We start from the raw sequence: 17,828 nt of genomic DNA, 5'->3' as shown, positions 1-17,828 counted from the left end.
GGTTACCAATTGAAGGTAGCTGAGCTCAATTAAGGGTACCTTGCCAGTTCCCTCAGTGGCTTAGTGAATGCATGCAGTGTTTGGTTTGGTGCTGAGCTATCTAGAACATGTTCAAATGCTGCTCTATGCACAGTTAGTTGATCTGAATCAGGGAATGGTTGCACAACTGGTTACACAAGAGGGAGGAAAAGCTAATTCAGGGCTCCTGCTTCTGATTGCTACTTACTGACCTGTGCTAGAAGATGCACATGTGCAGCTGGGAGGTGAGAGCAGGATTCAGCTTCACCCTGATGATAGCCATGACTAAACAACTTTGTTGTTGTTGAGGCTCAAACATAAAGGAGTTGAAATTCGGTCCCGCCCATATTTCAGGTGGTGACACCGGCCGAGTGCTGATTTTACCGCCAGGCGGTAGGTGCCGCCTCAAACTGTGCTTCCACACGTATAAGGGATGAGTTCGCAGATGTTTCAATGAAGGACCCGATGTTCCAGTCCTGAACTCCAGGGGTGGAAGATGCCTGTGCGTGGATTTTTTTAACGTGTGGTGACCGTTGTACATCAGCCACCACACGGGCTTGACAGAGCTAGGCTTTTATCCAATGGCAAGGGTTAACCAGGACAACAGGAGACCTGCTCTGCAGCACGGACCTAGTGCGCACATATATCGCAGTATGGGCTGGCCCGTGCTGCCCCTGGGCCCTCGGTTCTTCTGGGCCCCGTACCTCCATTTGCCGCACCTCCGCCATGATCTCTCGCCGCTCCTCCAGCACAAACATTCGCCACACCTCAGCCACAATCTCTCACCGCTCTGCCGCCACGATTTCTTGCCGCTCTTCCACCACAATCTCTCACCACACCTCTGCCATGATCACTCGCCGAATCTCAGCCACGATCTCTCACCACTTCTCCACCTCAATCATCCGCCGCACCTCCACCACGATTTCTTGCCGCTCATGCGCCCCGACCTTTCTGCTCCTCCGCTGTACCTGGGCCTCGCCGATGTTCCTGCCCACACTCTAAATGGCAACCTGGGCCTTGATGACATCACCCAGTCACCCACCTCGAAGTCGTCGCACACTTGGAGCGACTCATGCTGGAAGTTGTGCTGGTATGCCGCTCAAGGTCTTTTATATCCCTGACCTGTGAAGGTGTTCTCTTGCAGGTCGGGGGGGGGGGGGCCACGATTGCCAAAAGGGATGACGATAAAAGGCAAAGGGAGATGGTGATGGGATAAGGGAGGAAACAAAACCATTCTGACCTCTGGGGCATGTCACAAATCAGTCTTTCACAGTCCTTTTCCTTCCTAGTTCACATTTATCTTCTGCCTTCTGCTAACACTTTGTACACACATATATATATACCTGTTGACATTGTCACACATTTTGCACACACATATACTGCTGACCTCATAATCACTTGTACTCAGGGCAATTTTTACCTTCGCCTGGTTGGTAATGTGACAAAGCAGATTGCTCGCCACTATCCAATTTTCTTCCTATTGAAATCAATGGACGAGCTCATTAAGTACAACCTGCTCTCCCATGTTAACTGCCCAGGCGGTGAAGGTGAAAATCATCCCCTCCATCTCTGGAGCAAGTTCTAACATAATTTAACACTACTAGATAAACATGTCCTGCTCCTTTGCACATTTGAATTCAAAATTATTTCCGACATATGCTCCAGTATTTCTTTACTGGAACCTAAAATCTAGGCAAGGGCTAATTCATTAATTTAAACTAATTTAAACAATCTGACACATGGAAGCTTTTAGTAACACTATATGCTCTCATCCAAATACTTTAACATGTACCTTTGAAAATAAGCAATTAATCTGTTCATTGTTAACGAACTGGGCTCCATAAAGTCTGCTATAAGGATAATGGTTCTTATTTAATAAATGCTTAGTTGATCAGGGTCTTTCTCGAGTCAACAGTTCACAGATTTCTAAAATGCATGCCTGCAAAATTTTGAAACTTGCCTCACACTAGCAGGTTGGAACTTCCTTTCTTACACATATCTATCATAGGGCTGATCACAGTCCAAAATTACCCCTCTCAGAAAGACCCGTTAGCGCCTCCGGTCGGCACTAACAGGGAGATAAGGGTTTTTTGCCCAGGCACGACGGCCAGAGCACCCCACCCCGCCCACCCAGAATTACCCCCGGGGCTTCGGCGGTGAAAAGTGGTTTGCGCCGCGCCCCGCGATCATTGCCATGCGCATCGCACCCTTTGTGCCCCACAAGGGAAATTTCCCCGCGGGATGCGAGGTCGGCGAGGGGCGATGCCACCGACAGCATCACGGGCCGAGAAGCTGTGGCGGCTGGGGTGCCCCGGCCGCCCTTAAAGGGGAGGTGGTAGCGTGGTAGCCGCCATTTTTTTCTGTCGGACGACTTGTTAAAATTAAAGGGGCATGAACTGCCACAGCGCATTCCTTTACCTGTCCAAGGCAGGCACTCTAGCAGGATCAGAACTACCGCCTGCCACAAATACTACAACGAGCTTGGTCCCAGAGTATCGGCCAGGGTCAGCTCAGTGAGGTATGAATGAGCGCAAAGACTGCCTTGTCACGGATCTGGCAGGATTCCGGGCACATTGGCAAATTCCGGCCTCGGTGTCAACCCAAACATTTGAGAAGCATCAAATCCCAATTATATCATTCCATTCATTTCTCAATTGAAATTGTCACAAAAAGTATTCGTTTTTAATGATTTTGATTTAGCAATTACGTGAACATTCTTTAAATATACAAATCCCAATGGTCTGCTGTTCATTCCAATGGAACTGGGTACACTGTTACTCATCACCATAGGTCAGCACACCCTGTTATTCATTTCTAGAAAGGTTAGAGCATCCATTCTTGAGAGAGAACTTGATGCCTTGCTATCCATCATCGTATATCATGTAGCATTGTAACCCATCATTAGAGAATGCACTAATATAAAGTCGACCCATATTTGTGGAGATTTTGTTCAATAGAGACTAAGATACATGGCTTCCCATTACTAAAAATACCAGAACAAATTGACAACTATACAGCTATCGATCAATACAAACTTTTCAAATTAGTAACAGAAGAAGTGCAGTTTTAGCCTCTCAGTGTTACCCTTCAATTTGCCTCAACTGTAAGCAGCAACTTTCAGCCAATGGCTGTTGCTGATCTTTGCAAGCATCAATTCTCCAAACATATTTTGAAATATCAAGATTGATATGGAAAGCCAACTCACCAATTTTGACCCTTCATTAATGACAGAACAGGCAACATAACTCATTTGTCTGAGAACAGAGGTACATAAACTAAAATGTTTAAAGAAGTTGGCAAAGGGAGTTGAAAACAATTCCAATCAAAATGGAAGAAAATGTTAAAATCGAGCAACTGACCATCACAGAAATGTGAAGGATTCGGAGTTCCTCTTCTGCTGAATCGGTTTGAGAGTAGATGGTTGGGATAAGGCGTGGTAGACGATGAGCTATGTTCTGATGGTGGACATGGAAAAGCAAGGTCCCATTCTCCAGCCACTGCTGCCTCCAGCGAACATGGGGGATCTCTTCAGCATAGCCAGATATTTCTGTGAAAAACAAATGTATTGATTTGGAATTTTGTTGAAGAAAGCAAAAAGCTCAAAGCATGCTGAAAGCAATTTCAAATTTAATAATATAACAACACTTCAGCTAATACAATAATATATAATCTGTCCCCTGCACTCATATAACTTATTTATTGATTTGAACAAGAGGGAAGCTGGAAGCTTCCCTGAACTTCAATTAAAGTTCAATCAAAAAGAAGTAAAAGAGATTGAACTTTCAAATTACAGTCCAGATGAGCTCAGAATTAATGGGAGCTCATATACTTCGTTCAGCTCTTTGTCAACCCAAATCATGAAATAATAAAGTCTTGTTCGATTATCATGTATAATATTCCTCGAATAACAAGAAATATTTAATCATGATAGAATTTTTCATTATAATAAGTAGAAAATTAACCATACACCCAAATCTATCAAATGAATCTCTAAGGCACCGGGATGTGTATCAATTTACCAATACTCATTTTTATACATTACAACAAGCTCATATAGTTTCTCTCTGTACTGAGGACAGTATAGTTTCTAAGCTGTCCTGGTCCACAGTTCCATTTCTTCCTTCACCTAACCCGGTGCTTTAATCAAAGACTTTTCTTCCTCCTTTCAGGTTTCAAGGATTGCAAGCTTTAGCATCTCTTGAATACCAATGCCCCTCCGGATCCTTCTTCCCCTTCACTTTCTTCTGACCGCATCCTTCGTTCCAATCTCACCCTGTGCCATGACCCCCTGACCTTCCCCTCTCTGACCCCGAACGATCAGTCCTCAGCACAAGGCTCAGCTTCATCCCCTTACACCCCCGCCTCAATAAATTTCGAGCTCGGCCTAGGCCGAGATCTTCTTCCGTTGCCTTTGCCTCCGTGCCCACTTTTTTGGCCAGATGTTTTCCACCCGCACAGCCAGCCCTTTCTCCCATCTTCAGAATTCACGTTCATCCTGGACCCTTCCCTTTGGCTTCTTACTGCTCTAGATCTTTTCATTTGGGAACTGTCAACGTGACATCAGCCGTCTCAATTTTTCTATTCTGCTCACTCACTCCAACCCATCTCCCTCTGAACTTTCAGCACTCTGCTCTCTCAGGTCCAACGCTAACATAGTCATTAAACCTGCTGACAAGGGTGGTGCTGTTGGCGAATTGACCTCTACCTTGCGGAGGCTGATCGCCAACTCTCTGACACCTCCTCCTACCTCCCCTCGAAGCATGACCCCACCACCGAACATCAAGCCATCATTTCCCAGACAGTTACTGACCTCATCTCCTCTGGAGATCTTCTCTCCATGGCTTCCAACTTCATAGTTCCCCAATCCCACACAGCACGCTTCTACTTCCTTCCCACGATCCAAAAACCACGACGACTCTGGTAGACCCATGATTTCAGCCTGCTCCTGCCCCACGGAAATTATCTCTTCCTAGCTTGACTATTTTTTCTCCCTTTGTCCCGTCTCTTCCCACCTACAGCCGCGACTTTTCCGACACCCTCCGCCAATTTAACAGTTTCCAGTTTCCTGGCACTAACCATCTCCTTTTCACCATGGATGTCCAATCCCTCTACACTTCCGTTCCCCACCAGGTTGGCCTGAAGGCGCTCTACTTCTTCCTTGAATAGAGGCCCAACCGGTCCCCATCCATCACACCCTCCTCCGCCTGGCTGAACTTGTTCTCACATTGAACATCCTCTCCTTTGACTCCACTCACTTCCTCCAAATATGGGAACCATTACGGGCCCTAGCTATGACTGCTTTTTCGTGGGATATGTGGAACATTCTTTTTTCAAGTCCTACTCAGAACCCCTCCCTCACCTCTTTTTCCGATGCATTGATCGACTGAATCGGTGCTGTTTCCTGTTCTCGCCCCACACTGGAAAACCTCATCAAGTTTGCTTTCAATTTCCACCCTTCCCTTGCCTTCATATGCTCCATCTCCGACTCTTCGCCTTCTTGACTTCTCTGTCTCCATTTATTGGCACAGGCTGTGGACCAATATCTACTTTAAGCCCGCTGACTCCCACAGCTACCTTGATTAAACGTCCTCCTCACTTCCTGTAAGGACTCTATTCCACTCTCCCAGTTTCTCCGTCTCCGTCGCATCTGTTCTGACAATACCACCTTCATGTCAGTGCTTCCAATATGTTTTCCTTTTTCCTCAACTGCTGATGCCCCTCGATCATGGTAGACAGGGCCCTCCACCATGTCTGGCGCATTTCCTGCACATCTGCTCTTACCCATTCTCTTCCCTCCCAGAAACACAATGTCCTCACCTTCCACCCCACCAGCCTTCACATTCAATGGATCATCCTCTGCCTTTTCCATCACATCCAGCTTGATGATGCCACCACCAAACACATCTTTCTTCCCCTCTCCTTTCAGTATTCTGAAGGGAGTATTCCCTCTGCAACATACTGGTCCACTCTTCAAGCACCCCCAGCACCCCCATCCCTTCCCACAGCACCTTCCCGTGCAAGCTGGTTGTCAGACAGGAAGCAAAGAGTAGGAGTAAATGGATACTTTTCAGAATGGCAGGCGGTACCCCACTAGTCACCGCAAGGTTCTGTGCTGGGGCCCCAGCTGTTTACATTGTACATTAATGATTTGGACGAGGGGATTAAATGTAGTATCTCCAAATTTGCGGATGACACTAAGTTGGGTGGCAGTGTGAGCTGTGAGGAGGATGCTATGAGGCTGCAGAGCGACTTGGATAGGTTAGGTGAGTGGACAAATGCATGGCAGATGAAGTATAATGTGGACAAATGTGAGGTTATTCACTTTGGTGGTAAAAACAGAGAGACAGACTATTATCTGAATGGTGACAGATTAGGAAAAGGGGAGGTGCAATGAGACCTGGGTGTCATGGTACATCAGTCATTGAAGGTTGGCATGCAGGTACAGCAGGCGGTTAAGAAAGCAAATGGCATGTTGGCCTTCATAGCGAGGGGATTTGAGTACAGGGGCAGGGAGGTGTTGCTACAGTTGTACAGGGCCTTGGTGAGGCCACACCTGGAGTATTGTGTACAGTTTTGGTCTCCTAACCTGAGGAAGGACATTCTTGCTATTGAGGGAGTGCAGCAAAGGTTCACCAGACTGATTCCCAGGAAGGCGGGACTGACCTATCAAGAAAGACTGGATCAACTGGGCTTGTATTCACTGGAGTTCAGAAGAATGAGAGGGGACCTTATAGAAATGTTTAAAATTCTGATGGGTTTAGACAGGTTAGATGCAGGAAGAATGTTCCCAATGTTGGGGAAGTCCAGAACCAGGGGTCACAGTCTGAGGATAAGGGGTAAGCCATTTAGGGCTGAGATGAGGAGAAACTTCTTCACCCAGATAGTGGTGAACTTGTGGAATTCTCTACCACAGAAAGTTGTTGAGGCCAATTCACTAAATATATTCAAAAAGGAGTTAGATGTAGTCCTTACTACTAGGGGGATCAAGGGGTATGGCGAGAAAGCAGGAATGGGGTACTGAAGTTGCATGTTCAGCCATGAACTCATTGAATGGCGGTGCAGGCTAAAAGGGCCGAATGGCCTACTCCTGCACCTATTTTCTATGTTTCTATGTTTCTAAGCGCAGGAGGGGAAAAACATGTCCTTTTACCTCCTCCCTTCCCAATGTCCAGGGCCCCAAATATTCCTTCATGAGGAAACAGTGATTTACTTGTACTTCTTTCACTTTAGTATACTGTATTCGCTGCTCTCGATGCAGTCTCCTGTATACTGGGGAGGCCAAGCGCAGATTGGGTGACCGCTTTGCGGAACATCTTTGTTCAGTAAGCAAGTGTGACACCGAGCTTCTGGTGGCTTGTCATTTTAATTCTCTTCCCCACTCCCATTGTGACCTCTCCGTCCTCGGCCTCTTACGCTGTTCGAAGAAGCTCAATGGAAGCTCTAGGTGTTATATATGTGGAATTGTATTTACTCTGTACAGCCACCAGAGGGCTCATTCCCCGGAGTCCCAAGAGATCCCATAATCCCTTGGGAGCACAGGTATTTAAGAAGGCTTCACATGTTGGAGAGGCACTCTGGAGACCTGCAATTAAAGACTACGGTCACACTTTAATTTGAGCTCACAGTGTTCAGTCTGACTCTTTCTCCATACACAACAATTGGAGACGAGATACAGATAATGAACCCAAAGATGCAGAGAACAGTGGGCATCCTGGAGAAATTTTCAGAGGGAGATGATTGGGAAACTTTTGTGAAGCGACTCGACCAATACTTCGTGGCCAACGAGCTGGATGGGGAAGAGAGCGCTGCCAAACGTAGAGCGATCCTCCTCACCAACTGTGGGGCACCAACGTATGGCCTCAAGAAATATCTGCTCACTCCCACAGAGAAATCGTACGATGATTTGTGCACACTGGTCCAAGAGCATTTGAACCCGAAGGAAAGTGTTCTGATGGCGAGGTACTGGTTCTACATCGACAAAAGGTCTGAAGGCCAGGAAGTGGCGAGTTATGTCGCCGAGCTGAGACTCCTTGCAGGACATTGCGAATTTGAAGGACATTTGGAGCACATGCTCAGAGACTTTTTCATACTTGGCATTGGCCACGAAACCATACTTCGCAAGCTTTTGACTGTAGAGACTCCAACCTTGAGTAAGGCCATAGCGATAGCCTAGGCGTTCATTGCCACCAGTGACAATACTAAGCAAATCTCTCAGCACACAAGTGCTGCTATAAGTACTGTGAACAAAGTGATGTTGTTTTCGAATCGTAACGTACAGACGTACAAGGCAGGTAACACATACCTGCAGCTACACGTCCGCAGATGTCTCAGAGTCCACCATCAAGGGTGATGAATGCAAGGCCATTAACACCTTGCTGGCGCTGCGGGGGTGATCATCGTTTCCATTCATGCTGATTCAAAGGGTACATTTGCAAGGGCTGTGGAACAATGGGACATCTCCAACGAATGTGCAGGCAAGCTGCTAAGCCTGTTAAACCTGCAAACCACCACGTTGCAGAGGAGGACAGATCCACGGAGGATCAATACAAACCAGAGCCTCAGATAGAGGAGGCAGAGGTACATACTGCAACTGCACAGGGTATTGGTGATGCCGCACCTGGAGTACTGCGTGCAGTTTTGGTCACCTTATTTAGGGAAGGATATACTAGCCTTGGAGGGGGTACAGAGACAATTCACTAGGCTGATTCCGGAGATGAGGGGGTTACCTTAAGATGATAGATTGAGTAGACTGGGTCTTTACTCGTTGGAGTTCAGAAGGATGAGGGGTGATCTTATAGAAACATTCAAAATAATGAAAGGGATAGACAAGATAGAGGCAGAGAGGTTGTTTCCACTAGTCGGGGAGACTAGAAATAGGGGGCACAGCCTCAAAATACGGGGAAGCCAATTTAAAACCAAGCTGAGAAGGAATTTCTTCTCCCAGAGGGGTGTGAATCTGTGGAATTCTCTGCCCAAGGAAGCAGATGAGGCTAGCTCATTGAATGTATTCAAATCACAGATAGACAGATTTTTAACCAATAAAGGAATTAAGGGTTATAGGGAGCGGGCAGGTAAGTGGAGCTGAGTCCACGGCCAGATCAGCCATGATCTTTTTGAATGGCGGAGCAGGCTCGAGGGGCTAGATGGCCTACTCCTGTTCCTAATTCTTATGCACTTATGGGGTGCATAGATTCACCACGAATTGTCCCCCGATAATGCTGAATGTTGAACTAAATGGACTTCCGGTATCAATGGAGCTGGACACGGGCGCGAGCCAGTCCATCATGGGCAAAAAGACTTTCGAAAGTTTGTGGTGCAACAAGGCCTCAAGGCCAGTCTTAACTCCAGTTCGCACAAGACTAAGAACTTACACTAAAGAACTGATTCCTGTAATTGGCAGTGCTACCGTAAAGGTTTCCTACGATGGAGCGGTGTACAAGCTACCACTCTGGGTGGTACCGGGCGATGGTCCCACACTGCTCGGCAGGAGCTGGCTGGGAAAGATACGCTGGAACTGGGACGATGTCCGAGCGCTATAGCCTGCTGACGACACTTCGTGTGCCCAGGTCTTAAACAAATTTCCTTCGCTGTTCAAACCATGCATCGGGAAATTCCAAGGAGCAAAAGTGCAGATCCACCTAATTCTGGGGGCGCGACCCATCCATCACAAGGCGAGAGCAGTACCGTACATGATGAGAGAAAGGGTAGAGATTGAGCTGGACCGGCTACAACAAGAGGGCATCATTTCACCGATTGAGTTCAGCGAGTGGGCCAGTCCTATTGTCCCAGTCCTCAAGGGAGACGGCACCGTCAGAAACTGTGCTGATTACAAAGTAACTATCAATTGTTTCTTCCTGCCGCTGCCAAAAACTGACAACCTCTTTGCAACGCTGGCGGGAGGAAAGACGTTCACGAAGCTGGGTTTGATTTTGGCTTACATGACGCAGGAGAAATCATCGAAGGCCCTCACCTGCATCAACACGCACAAAGGTATTTTTGTTTATAACAGATGCCTGTTTGGAATCCGATCAGCGGCGGCGATAGTCCAGAGAAACATGGAAAGTTTACTGAAGTTAGTCCCGCACACCGTGATCTACCAGGGCAACATCTTGGTCACAGGCCGGAATACAGTCAAGCACCTGCAGAACTTGGAGGAGGTTCTTAGTCGAATCAACTGCATGGGGTTCAGGTTAAAACACTTGAAGCGTGTTTTTCTATCACCTGAAGTGGAGTTCCTGGGAAGGAGGATTGCGGCAGACGGCATCAGGCCCACCAACGCAAAGACGGAGGCAATCGAGAACGCACCAAGGCCACAGAATGTGATGGAGCTGCGGTCGTTTCTGGGACTCTTGAACTACTTTGGTAACTTCTTACCGGGTCTCAGCACCCTGCTAGAACCACTGCATGTCTTACTACGAAAAGGGGGCGAATGGGTTTGGGGCAAAAGCCAAGAAAATGCCTTTTTAAAAGCGAGAAAATTGATATGCTCAAACAAATTGCTTATGTTGTATGATCCATGTAAGCATTTGGTACTAGCATGTGATGTGTCGTCATATGGCGTCGGGTGTGTATTGCAACAAGCTAATGCATCCAGGAGTCTGTCTAAGGCTGAGAGAGCCTACAGCATGATTGAAAAAGAAGCGTTAGCTTTTGTTGATGGGGTAAAGAAAATGCATCAATACCTGTTTCGGCTAAAATTCGAATTGTAAACTGACCATAAGCCACTTATATCTCTGTTTTCTGAGAGTAAAGGGATAAATGCCAACGCATCGGCCCGCATCAGGAGATGGGCGCTCACGTTGTCCGCATACAACTACGCCATCCGCCACAGGCCAGGCACAGAAAACTGCACTGATGTTCTCAGTAGGCTGCCATTGCCCACCACGGGGGTGGAAATGGCGCAGCCCGCAGATCTAGCCATGGTTATGGAAGCATTTGAGAGTGAGCAATCACCCATCACTGCCCGGCAGATCAAAACCTAGATAAGCCAGGACTCCCTATTATCTCTAGTCAAAAGCTGTGTGCTTCATGGGAGCTGGTCCAGTGTCCCTCTGGAAATGCAGGAATAGATAAAGCCGTTCTCGTGGCGCAAAGATGAAATGTCTATACAGGCAGACTGCCTTCTGTGGGGCAATCAAGTAGTGGTCCTCAAGAAGGGCAGAAACACCTTCATCAGTGACCTCCATAGTACCCCCCCAGGCATTGTAATGATGAAAGCGATAGCCAGATCCCACGTGTGGTGGCCCGGTATCGATGCGGACTTAGAGTCCTCCGTTCACAGATGTAATACATGCTCGCAGTTAAGCAATGTATCCAGGGAGGTGCCGCTAAGTTTCTGGTCTTGGCCTAGGGTACACGTCGACTATGCATGCCCGTTCTTGGGTAAAATGTTCCTTGTGGTTGTAGACGCATACTCCAAGCGGATTGAATGTGAGATAATGTTGGCTAGCACATCCGCTGCCACCACTGAAAGCCTGCGGGCCATGTTTGCCACACACGGCTTACCCGATGTCCTGGTGAGCGACAACGGGCCATGTTTTACCAGTGCTGAGTTCAAAGAATTCATGACCCGTAACGGGATCAAACATGTCACATCTGCCCCGTTTAAACCAGCGTCCAATGGTCAGGCAGAGAGAGCAGTGCAAACCATCAAGCAAGGCTTGAAGAGGGTAACTGAAGGCTCACTGCAGACTCGCCTATCCTGAATCCTGCTTAGCTACCACACGAGACCACACTCACTCACTGGGATCCCACCTGCTGAACTGCTCATGAAAAGAGCATTTAAGACAAGGCTCTCGTTAGTTCACCCTAATCTACATGAACAGGTAGAGAGCAGGCAGCTGCAACAAAGTACATACCATGATCGCGCAAATGTGTCATGCGAGATTGAAGTCAATGATCCTCTATTTGTATTAAATTATAGACAAGGTCCCAAGTGGCTTCCCGGCACTGTCGTGGCCAAAGAGGGGAGCAGGGTGTTTCGGGTCAAACTTTCAAATGGACTCATTCACCGGAAACACTTGGACCAAATCAAACTCAGATTCACGGATTACCCTGAGCAACCCACCTTGGACCCTGCCTTTTTTGATCCCCCAACACATACACCAGTGGCAACCGGCACCACGTTTGACCACAAAGCAGAACCCATCGTTCACAGCAGCCCTGCAGGGCCCAACCACCAGGCAGCCCAGCAAGGCCAGCTGCATAACAGTCCAACGAGGGCCCAACAAATAATTCAACAACACCAGCTTTTACACTGAGACGATCAACCAGGGCAAGAAGGGCCCCAGATCAACTCACATTGTAAATAGTTACAGTATTGACTTTGGCGGGGGCAGTGAGGCGGGGGGGGGGGTGGGGTGGTTGTGTTGTTTTACATATGGACTTGTATTTACTCTGTACACCCACCAGAGGGCTCATTCCCCGGAGTCCCAAAAGATCCCATAATCCCTTGGGAGCACAGATATTTAAGAAGGCTTCACAGGTTGGAGAGGCACTCTGGAGACCTGCAATAAAAGACTAAGGTCACACTTTACTTTTAGCTCACAGTGTTCAGTCTGACTCTCCATACACAACACTAGGAACAGCACGTCATCTTTCCATTAGGCACTTTATAGCTTTCCGGACTCAACATTGAGTTTAACAATTTCAGATCATAACCACTGCTCCCATTTTTTCGGAAAGCAGCTGTTGATAATGATTCTGCTAATGCCATTTACACCTCCTCTAGACCCATCTTTTGTTTCTTCACTTGCCCCATTACCATCTCCTTTTGCCTCGCACCATCATCCCTTTTGTCTTTAATCTGTCCTGCCTTCCACCCTATCATAAACCTTCCCTTTTGTTCTTTCCTCCACTCCCCTCCCCGTTCCCAGCCTCTGTACTTGGTTAAAACCTGTAATATCTCTAACATTTTCCAGTTCTGATGAAAGTTTATCCACCTGAAACATTAGCTCTGTTTCTCTCTCCACAGATGCTTGCTAACCTGCTGAGTATTTACAGCATTTTCTGATTTTATTACAGTATAGCTATATATCCCAATAGGTTATCATTTTGTTTTGTAAGGCTAACTCATTCACAATTCATTATCAAATGAAGCATTTGTTCCCTTCTATGTGTAAATAAAAAAATAAATATTTACATCTAGCTCAAGATTGATGTGCCAATGTTAACCCAAAGTCTAATTTCTACGCTGAGGCCCATGCATTGAAAATTGTTAGTTCTGATGCAGAACTACATCCCCATGAAAGATACACTTATCATTCCTATCGTGTTTCACACATTCTGCTACAAAGCAAAATGATGACCTATTAGATATACACAGCAGAGTCCAATCTTATCTTCACTCAACTTCTATGTGGGCACATTTGCAGCACAGCTCACTGGTAGTAATCAGGACTGGCTACTCGGGCAACTGAATTTGTGCTCAGTCATTCTGGATCCCTGTAATGTATGCACCTGTAAGTATGCTCACAGGTTTGTAGAGCTGTTGAGGGTGTCCCTGGAGATGGAGCGCACGGTACCGGTACGTTTGCGGCCTTCCGCAAGAGGTGGGCGCTGGAGGGGCTGGAGTGCTTCATCATCCACGGAAACAAATTTAAATTTGACTATCTTTGTTTAAAGTTTAATTTGTTTATTGTGCCGGGTTTTTTTTAGTGTGCCCCCCCCCACCTTTATAATTAGGGGGCACTTGTATAATTTGTGTGCTTTCATTGCCCTAAAAAGAAAGGGCATTTGAAAAGTGTTTGGAGTGTTCCCCACCACCCCCCTCCCTTTAATCAGGGGGCACTTGATTAATTGATTTATTGATTTATTGTTTTCTACAGAAATAGTTGGAGAGCTGTTGAACAAGTATTGGAGCTGTTTCCTGGTGGTCGTGTGGTTAAGTCTGGCGCACTAACCTGGTTTCGATTCTCGATCAATTCATTGCATAAAAATAATTGAGGTCTGTGAGACAATTAATTATTTTGGCCAAATGGGCCATCAACCAGTCCAGGCAGCGGGGGGCGAGTGAGTCGTTCAGCCCGACTGCCTGCCTCTCTTCTGCCAATATATTCGAGCCAGGGTGTCCCTGGAGATGGAGTATGTGGTGTCCACCGGTACACTCACAGCCTTCCACGAGAGGTGGGCGCCGGAGGGACTGGAGTACATCATCATCCCCAGCAACCAAATTTTAATTTGACCATTTATTATTAAAAAGTTTTATTGGTTAATTTATCGGTTTTAGTGCCCCTTTAATAAGAGGGTACTTGATTATTGTTTCACACAAAATAGTTGTAGACCTGTTGAGTTGGGAGTGGCTTAGCCAGTCACGTGATGTTCACAAGACTCAGTGAAACCCCAGCCAGTTGGGTTCAGGGGATCTACGATGAGGCAGGTGGTTGTGAGCCCGGTGGATGAACTTGTAATATGTTGCTAATAAACCAACTACTTCTTAATAGCTATGTGTTGCTATGGATTCTTAAGCAAAGAACCCATAAAGCAAATGCATTACAATCCCAAACAGCAGAATTTGCTGATTTTTGTTTAATTCTCTCTGTTTACTTATATGCCTCCTCATGTTGACCCTTTCTTACACACTATCTCTAGGAGCTCACTTTTAACACAGAAGCTGCTAATGGTAGTTGATCCACTAGTTACCATGGTTTGAGCAAGGTACCAAGGGCATCTGAAGAGCCAAATCTCAGGAGAGGAGGAAAGGGTAGAAAATTGGTGGGTGAAAAAAGAAAAGATATGACAATCACTGACAGTGCATTGAGACTAATAGCCCCAGGATCATTGTCAAATCCTGCCCATTAGTTCATACTTTTATAGATATTTCTCATGGCCTACAACAACAACAATTTGTATTTATATGGCACCTTTAATGTAGCGAAACATCCCAAGGCATTTCACAGGAGTATTATAAGATAAAAATTTGACACCGAGCCGCATGAGTAGAAATTAGCGCAGGTAATCAAAAGTTTGGGCAAAGAGCGTCTTGAAGGAGGAAAGAGAGGTAGAGAGGCAAAGAGATTTAGGCAGGAAGTTCCAGAGCTTGGGACCAGAAGGCACGACCACCTATGATTGAGCGATTATAATCAGGGATGCTCAGAAGGGCAGAATTAGAAGAGCGCAGACATCTTGGGGGGTTGTGGGGTTGGAGGAGATTATCGAGATAAACCAAAGTTGTAGTTGAAGCACTTTACACAATGTACTGTTGAAACTACTAACTACAGTCACGTAAAGGTGAAATTCAGCTTTGTGCAATTCTCCATTTTATGGCAGCTATTCAAAAAGGATTCTCGGATTGGCACTAACAAGACAATCTAAAATTAACATTCTCAAATATATTATCATCATCGCCCAACCCTCTTCTCAATCTTTCTCGCTGCCATACTCCACCTCACAGTTAACAAGCTCCCCGCTGGAGTGGAACTAAACTACAGAACCAGTGAGAACGTGTTCAATCTTCGCCGTCTCCAGGCCAGGTCCAAGACCACCCCAACCTCTGTCATCGAGCTACAATACACGGACGATGCCTGCATCTGTGCACATACAAAGGCTGAACACCGGGACTTAGTCGACGTATTTACTGGGGCATACGAAAGCATGGGCCTTATGCTAAACATCCGTACGACAAAGGTCCTCCACCAGCCTGTCCTCGCCGCACAGCACTACCCCTCAGTCATCAAGATCCACGGCACAGCCCTGGACAATGTGGACCATTTCCCATACCTCGGGAGCCTCTTATCAACAAGAGTAGAAATTGACGACGAGATTCAACACCGCCTCCAGTGCGCCAGTGCAGCCTTCAGCCACCTGACAAAAAGAGTGTTTGAAGATCAGGCCCTCAAAAATGCCACCAAGCTCATGGTCTACAGGCTGTAGTAATACCCGCCCTCCTGTATGGCTCGAGGTGCTCAGTCGCTGGAGAAATACCACCAACAATGCCTCCGCAAGATCCTACAAATCCCCTGGGAGGGCAGATGCACCAATGTTAGCATCCTCGACCAGACCAACATCCCAGCATTGAAGCACTGACCACACTTGACCAGCTCCGCTGGGCAGGCCATATCGTTCGCATGCCAGACACGAGACTTCCAAATCTAGCGCTCTACTCGGAACTCCTTCAAGGAAAACGAGCTAAAGCTGGGCAAAGGAAATGTTACAGGGACACCCTCAAAGCCTCCCTGAAATATTTATTATCATCATCATCATCAGAGGCAGTCCCTCGAAATCGAGGAAGACTTGCTTCCACGCAAGGTGAGTTCTCAGGTGACTATACAGTCCATACGGGAATTACAGTCTCGGTCACAGGTGGGACAGTCATTGAAGAAAAGGGTGGGTGGGAGTCTGGTTTGCCGCATGCTCCTTCCACTGCCTGCACTTGTTTTCTGCATGCTCTCAGCGATGAGACTCGAGGTGCTCAGCAACCTCCCAGATGCTCTTCTTCCACTTAGGGCAGTCTTTGGCAAGGGATTCCCAGGTGTCGATGGGGATGTTGCACTTTATGGATGTGGATGTGGTGTATTTGGACTTTCAAAAGGCTTTTGACAAGGTCCCACACAAGAGATTAGTGTGCAAAAATAAAGCACATGGTATTGGGAGTAATGTATTGATGTGGATAGAGAACTGGTTGGCAGACAGGAAGCAAAGAGTAGGAATAAACGGGTCCTTTTCAGAATGGCAGGCAGTGACTAGTGGGGTACTGCAAGGTTCAGTGCTGGGACCCCAGCTAATTAAAATATACATTAATGATTTGGATGAAGGAATTGAATGTAATATCTCCAAGTTTGCAGATGACCCTAAGCTGGGTGGCAGTGTGAGCTGTGAGGAGGATGCTAAGAGGCTGCAGGGTGACTTGGACTAGTTAGATGAGTGGGCAAATGCATGGCAGATGCAGTATAATGTAGATAAGTGTGAGGTTATCCACATTGGTGGCAAAAACAGGAAGGCAGAATATTATCTGAATGGTGGCAGATTAGTAAAAGTGGAGGTGCAACGAGACCTGGGTGTCATGGTACATCAGTCATTGAAAGTAGGCATGTAGGCGGTGAAAAAGGCAAATGGTATGTTGGCCTTCATAGCGAGAGGATTTGAGTATAGGAGCAGGGAGGTCTTACTGCAGTTGTACAGGGCCTTGGTGAGGCCACACTATGTGCACAGTTTTAGTCTCTTAATCTGAGGAAGGATATTCTTGCTATTGAGAGAGTGCAGCGAAGGTTCGCCAGACTGATTCCCGGGATATCAGGATTGACATATGAAGAAAGACTGGATCGACTAGGCTTATATTCACTGGAATTTAGAAGAATGAGAGGAGATCTCATAGAAACATATAAAATTCTGACGGGATTGGACAGGTTAGATGCAGGAAGAAAGTTCCCGATGTTGGGGAAGTCCAGAACCAGGGGTCACAGTCTAAGGATAAGGGGTAAGCCATTTAGGACCGAGATGAGGGGAAACTTTTTCACCCAGGGAATTGTGAACCTATGAAATTCTCTACCACAGAAATTTGTTGAGGCCAGTTCATTCGATATATTCAAAAGGGAGTTAGATGTGGCCCTTACGGCTAAAGGGATTAAGGGGTACGGAGAGAAAGCAGGAATGGGGTACTAAAGTTGCCATGATCATATTGAATGGTGGTACAGGCTCGAAGGGCCAAAAGGCCTACTTCTGCACCTATTTTCTATGTTTCTATGTTTATCAGGGAGCCTGTGAGGGTGCCCTTGAAATGTTTCCTCTGCCTACCTGGGGATCGCTTGCTGTGTAGGAATTCTGAGTAGAGCGCTTGCTTTGGGAGTCTTGTGTCGGGCATGTGGACAATGTGG

At 46.8% G+C, this 17,828-nt stretch overlaps 1 protein-coding gene across 1 annotated transcript in view; it reads right to left on the bottom strand.

The window, feature by feature from the left end:
- Positions 1–17,828, bottom strand: part of astn1 (astrotactin 1) — a 3,463,295-nt gene that overhangs the window by 2,872,286 nt on the left and 573,181 nt on the right. The window contains exon 2 of the mRNA XM_070888265.1: positions 3,378–3,565. Within this exon, the coding sequence (XP_070744366.1) occupies positions 3,378–3,565 (188 nt within the window). The remainder of the gene's footprint in view (positions 1–3,377; positions 3,566–17,828) is intronic.

Source organism: Pristiophorus japonicus, chromosome 8, assembly GCF_044704955.1.
Source record: "Pristiophorus japonicus isolate sPriJap1 chromosome 8, sPriJap1.hap1, whole genome shotgun sequence".
NCBI lineage: Eukaryota > Metazoa > Chordata > Chondrichthyes > Pristiophoridae > Pristiophorus > Pristiophorus japonicus.
Note: the sequence above shows the minus strand (reverse complement) of the source record. Positions and strands in the feature narration are given on the sequence as shown.